Source organism: Nicotiana tomentosiformis, chromosome 6, assembly GCF_000390325.3.
Source record: "Nicotiana tomentosiformis chromosome 6, ASM39032v3, whole genome shotgun sequence".
Classification (NCBI taxonomy): Eukaryota; Viridiplantae; Streptophyta; class Magnoliopsida; order Solanales; family Solanaceae; genus Nicotiana; species Nicotiana tomentosiformis.
The window spans coordinates 61,838,725-61,845,306 of NC_090817.1; the positions used below are offsets into that span (position 1 = coordinate 61,838,725).

General features: G+C 34.4%; 1 protein-coding gene across 1 annotated transcript; it reads right to left on the bottom strand.

The window, feature by feature from the left end:
* Positions 1-5,581: 5,581 nt before the first annotated feature.
* On the bottom strand, positions 5,582-6,106 carry LOC117279890 (secreted RxLR effector protein 161-like). The gene has a single exon (XM_033659509.1). The coding sequence runs from the start codon at positions 6,104-6,106 to the stop codon at positions 5,582-5,584; it is 525 nt and encodes a 174-aa protein (XP_033515400.1).
* Positions 6,107-6,582: the final 476 nt, after the last annotated feature.

Below are 6,582 nucleotides of genomic sequence, written 5' to 3' on the forward strand. Positions count from 1 at the left end.
GCTTGTGAAGTTTTTGTGTGCAAATATCGGCTTTATAGATCCCAGCCATTAACTGCTTTACATCTACTTATTGCATTGTCTTTATCTTAATAAAAGATTCTGATCATTGGGCCAGAAAATGTTGGTGGATATTTCTTTGTGTTTTAGTTTTATTGATGTTATGGACTCATGCATATCGCTATGAACGTTCCTAAAGGTTGATAAGTTCTATAAGAAATTTATGAGCTACTACTCATTCGATGTCCATGCCATGAGCACCTTTGATCAAGTGTACCAGACTCATGTCCAAACACAACTAACACTCCATCCAAGTTTTGCTCCTCTATTGACTTAGACTCTTGCCTTTTGTGTGTGTATCTTTCTCTTAATATTAGAATGTTAACGTCTAGTCAATTATGAGAAATGATTGAAAATGTCATTTCTTTCTTTAGGATTTGAAGAAAGATTAATAGCCTGTTTGGCCAAGCTGTAAAAATTAGTTTATTTTGAAAACTATTTTTTTTCAAAAATAATTTTTGTAAGTAGTTTGTGTTTGGTTAATTAATTTGAAAAACACTTCTAAGCACTAATTAGTATTTGGCCAAGCTTTTAAAAATTATTTCTAAATGTATTTTTCTCAAAAGTGTTTTTCAAAAAAGTGTATTTGGAGAAAAGTTACTTTTTTCTGTTTCTCCAAAATTGTTTCTGCTTCTTAAGTACTTTTTTTCTTCCAAAAGTTTGGCCAAACATGCTATAAATATCATTCTTTTTTCAGGACTCGGTCACGCCGCATGTACAATATTCATATTTTTCTTATCTATTTATGTTCTTAATTGATGGCTTATCTTTATTATGGGGTGATACCCCTTTATGATAAGCTTCTGTAGTGTGCTTTATTCTTATTTGTGGAGCCGATTATATTTTCTTTGTTTTACATCTCTGGTTATATGTAAATATATTGACTTTTAATATAACAGTATGTAGGTTTACAAAAGTAATTCTTAATTTAATTTGGGACTGTATTTTGTTGCAACAATCTTTGTGATAGTATATTTTGCTCTCCTAATCGGTATCATCACAAAGCTTTGCTAATGATAGATTAACTAAAAAGGTAGAAGGGAACATGCACAAAAGACCAATTAATATGTTTGCAACTATGGGCGGATCTATATATAAAATTTGGGTGCTCAAGCACCCATTAACCTCAACTTAGAGCGATATAGTTCTGTATCAAATTTATCAATCATAGCAAAAGTCCTTTTTTATAACCAACCGGTAAACTGTTCCTTTTTTCTTATATTCAAGCTACTTTCTTTCTTCTTCTTTTTTTCTTAAAAGAAAAATATTTCCCTCAATAAAGTAGTATTTTTTTTAATTCTTTCAAGTACACTTTCTTAACCCAATACTACTTTTTTATATATATTTTTCGCTGACTTTTGTTTACTTTTTTTTTTTTTTTTTTTTTTTTAAACCTAATTTTCTATAGCAAAGGAAAAGAAAATCTGCTTAAATAAAAAAAGATTCCAAAGTTCGACCCCTACTAAAACGGATAGTTCACGTAACGGCAAAATTCACCGCTCTTTTTTCTTGCCAGTTGTTCTCATCACAGATTCATAGCGCCCATTATATTAATATAAGTTTTCTCCTTTACTTTTTTCCATCGAGGTGTTCAAATAGTTGTACTTGTACACGCGATTAGTAGTAACTTTATATCAAAAAATATTAAGTACCCATGAATCCAAAATCCTGGATTCGCCGCTGTTTGCAACTCATAAAATAAAATTATAATAACCGAAAATAACATTTGACATAGTTTAGTTGTTCGTTGCAGGTATATACGACTTCCGTATTCAAATTTTAAGCCGCTGAAATTGAATTATGTTCATGACATACTTCAATTTCAAATGCTTAGTTAACTTTTGTTAACTAATATTTGATACTCATTAATATGGGGAAAGCTAAAAAGGCAGAAGCTTTCTTGTTTAATTCCCACTATTCAAGTCAGGTTAAAGAAAAATTATCAAATACACCACATAGTCTAGTAGGAAGTGGGCTATTTTCTGTCCATACTCAAGTTTTTCGATCTAAATTAATGACGGATTTTATTGTATCATTTGTCGAAATTATGGTGAAGACAGAAATTATGAATCACATCCTTATAAAGGGTCTATGTGGTGCATGAAATGCGTCCTGGTTTGTCCAGGGGTAAGAAAAGAGTAGATGTATATTGTATACCCATGTAACTGGGTCGTCACTGCTTTGGTCTAAGTGGTAAGATATTAGCACAAACTTCACAAACTTGTTGCAGACAAAAGCTGTTGTATTTTAATAGAGGGGTTGGGCCCATGACTTTTCGAGTTTCTGAATCGTGTGCTACTAGCCTTTGGAGACCCCATACAATTGGTTTTTAGCCGTGACCTTTTGTAAACATTTAACCCGTTGATTTTCCTAAAATATTAACTGAACTGACTTGTGGTTTGATTGTGCTCGAGTTTATGGATTTTATAGTTGGAGTTTGAAATACTTGCACTCATAAAACTGGGATTGTGTGATTGTATTTGAAGAAATTTAGGCTGTCATCTTAACATCTGATCTTGTTGCCCCTTAGGTATCTTTGTGGTGGTCTTTTACCCTCTTCGCTAGCTTCACATTCCCATTGTCTTGTAGTTGTCTATCTATCTCATATTCATAGAAGAAGGAACTTGCTTAATGCCATACCCAAGTGTAATTAAGTAGTGGCGAGGCATAGAATAGTTTTTTAAGTACGTGCTAGCGGTAGAACTATTGGTCATTGGAGCTTTTTTTACTTTTAGCCCGCGCCAGAAACTATTTACATTCGATAGTCAAAAAAGTATATAAAATTTGTATATAACATACGTAATGTGTATATATACAAAATGTATACAAAAATGTATATTTTTTCGGCTATAATTTTGAAAGCGGCTATACAGTGTCATTTTCCCTGGGAAGGAAATCTTTAACTACTTAATGAGGGTGAAATTAAAAAATAGCCAAATTTACAAGGGGTAATTAAAAAATAGCCACAAGTTCAAGAGTAATTGAAATTTAGCCACTTTTCATGTAAAGATAAATCTGAACGAAAATATTGTTCAAAATTTGAAAAAATATTCCAGCATAATATACTGGAGTTCTAGTATAATATAATGGAGTTCCAACATAATATACTAGAGTTCCAGCATAATATACTGGACTTCCAGCATAATATATTGGAGTTCCAGTATAATATACTGGTCCAGCATAATATGCTGGAAGTTCATACACAGGTGCTCCAATCTCTAGTATATTATGCTGGAACTTTCCGTGTGTTGGAGTTCCAGCATAATATGCTGGAAGTTCATACACATGTGCACCGATATCCAGTATGTTATGCTGGAACTTTTCGTGTTGTAGCAAAATAGTTGCTATTTTCCATTGATTTTGCAAACGCTGATTATTTTTCAATTACCAGTTCAAAAACTAGTTAGCAGTGATATTTTTACAACCTTCAAGCCCATAAATTGTTGCGCATAAAGCCCAAATCGCAGCAAATACCCTTCATTAAACTCTCGAACTGGCATCAAATTCCACCAGACAAGTACTGGTAAAGTGTACCATTAAGTCGAGGTAATGTCAGTACTCAGTAGCACAGAAATCACTTTAACCTTATGATTTTATGATCCAATTTTACAGTGGGAAGGACCACACTGCTCTGAATGTTTTAAAAACACCAAACAGAAACATAGACTAGGATGGTCCTCTGTTTACAGGTTACCGTAATGAATTTACGCACATAATAAAGGAGAAGACAAGCATCAGAACTGGATCAAATTCACCCCCACGGCACAGTTGTCTCATTTACTTGTTTTCATGGCTTTGTACGACCCGCAGAAATTTGATCTCCTATCGATCTTGATGAGATTTCTGTTATTATCCCTATAAAACTTTAATGGTGGTCCCTAGTTGCCGGATGAAGGAACGCGTTAAACTAAACACATTAGATTAGCGTAAATCGTAAAACGAGAACTTACTTGTTCTTGTAGCGGAAGCGGAAGGAACGGACGAACCACGACTGAAATTACTGGTTGGCGATGGTTGTCACAGTGTGTTGGAGCAACCCCTATTCCACAATCTAAAGCCTAATCCGACTTTAGGAGAAGACTAGACGTAGAAAAATACTGCAGAGCATCAATTTTATTGTACACAAAGTGTACTTATATAGGAAATACGAGGGTTAACTAATAACCATGTTAGGCCTTAAAGCACTCCTTATGGGTGGACCCAAAATTTTCTACATCTCCCACTCACACATAATGGGAGAGCTCATCTAGTGTGAGAAGCATATTCTCATCTCATCTCCTCAATAATTCATACAGGGAAGTAGACCATGCGACCAATATACTGTGAGTGCTAAGTGCTATACATCTGTTAGGAGTATATAGCCTCTCGTCGAGTACAAACCTGCAAGTAGATCATAAAGTATGCAGTACCCTATACCATATGAATCACATTTGATATACTCTCAAAATCTCATATATCATTGTTTCTTGTATTCACAATCATAACTCATAAGTTATAATTGGTGCACTAGTGAATACAAATAAATGAAATTCCATTAATGATCGTCCTCTTCTCATGATCCCCTTAACATCAGTATGACTGCTTTTCTAGATATGCTCCGCTAGACCGAATCTGTATACATGATCTTTTGAAAACACACTAAGATAGCTAACATCACACTAAGTCTCAAGTATCTGATTAGAGTCTTTGAGGGTACAAAATCTTGAGCTATCATAAAAGCTCTGGGTCTCACAGTACAATAAATTGAGAATGGACTTATGTTAACCCAATTGGTCGACATTAGCACACATGATATGAAACACGTGCTACAACATTTTTTCCTTTTTCCCAAGGAGCGTATGTCTTTATCTCATAAAGGATGTTGTACATATGATATTTAGACACCATAAGTATCTAAATTTGAGTTTCTTGATCTACAAAATTATATTTAACTCACATCTTGCTCACAAAGTAGACTAGGTGAACAATTTTCACCCTAATGACCTTATGTCATTGTTTAAACGACATTCTAATTTTAAGCGAATAGCTCTCAAATTATCCTTATGATAATTTTGCTTAAAATCATGTCCCATCTCCTCACATCACTAAGATAAGGAGGCAGTTGCCTGTATGAGAAGGCCAACCTCTTGTCTACCCGGCATACTTATCAAAAAGAATAAAGAATGTACATAACATTCAACAATAAAAATATGTATGTATGTAAATCAACTTTATTGATAATCAAAGAACATCAGTTTTGTGAACACAGGAAAATAAATAACAAAATAAAGTATCGCAGAGTCTACGCAAGCCTTGAGACCTAGTGTGTCTCACAAGTGCATCTCTAGACAAAGGCTTGGTCAATGGATCTGTTAACATATCTTTTGTAGACACATACTTCACATTTCCTACCTTGCGTCTAACCATGTCTCTCGCGTAGGTATATTTGATATCTATATATTTGGTTTTACAATGAAACTTAAGGTCCTTAGTGGAGGTTATTGTAGCCTCACTGTCACAGTAGACTAATATTGGTTCAGTATTTTCAGGGATATCCAACAAGTGTTCCAAGAAATGTTTCAACCAAACAACTTTTTGTGTTGCTGATGCGAGAGCCACGAATGGCTTCCATTGTAGATAGTGATACACATGATTGTTTCTTACTACTACATGATATGGCGCCATCACTGAGTAAGAAAACATATCTTGAGGTAGACTTCCTCTCGTCTAGATCTCCTCCATGGTCAGCATCACTATATCCAACTAATCGTAGATCCTTGCCGCCTTGATAACAAAGGGAATAATCAACAGTTCCCTTAAGATATCTCATGATCCTCTTTACTGCTTGCCAATGTGCTAAACCTGGGTCGGTTTGATATCTACTTACCAAGCCAACTAATTGACAAATATCAGGTCTAGTACATACTATAGCGTACATTAGATTTCCGACTGCGCTCCTATAAAGAACTCGGCTCATTTTTTCTGTCTCTTCAGGAGTCTTAGGATACATCTGACTTCCCAAGGTATGGCCTTTACTGATAGCAGTTTCAACTGGGCTACTATTTTGCATATTGAATCGTTCAAGAACTTTTCTAATGTAATTTTCTTAGTGAGAGATACAATAGTTTCTTTGGACGAACTCTTAAAATCTTAACTCCAAGTATATATGCAGCTTCACCCATATCTTTCATCTCAAATTGAGATGACAACCATGACTTTATCTCGGTTATAAACTCTTTATCATTTCCAGCTATAAGTATGTCATCTACATACAATGTTAAAATCGCAATCTTGTTCCTTGATCTTTTGGTATAAACACAATGGTCTTCATCCATCATGGTAAAACCATTGGATACAACAACATTCTGAAATCGTATATACCACTGCCTTAAAGATTGTTTGAGGCCATAAATAGACTTCAAAAGTCTACAAACCTTTTGTTTGTGGCCCTTTTCAATAAAATACTCAGGTTGTTCCATATAGATTTCTTCATCTAGTTTTTCAATGGGAAAGGCAGTCTTTACATCCATTTGATGTAATTCAAGA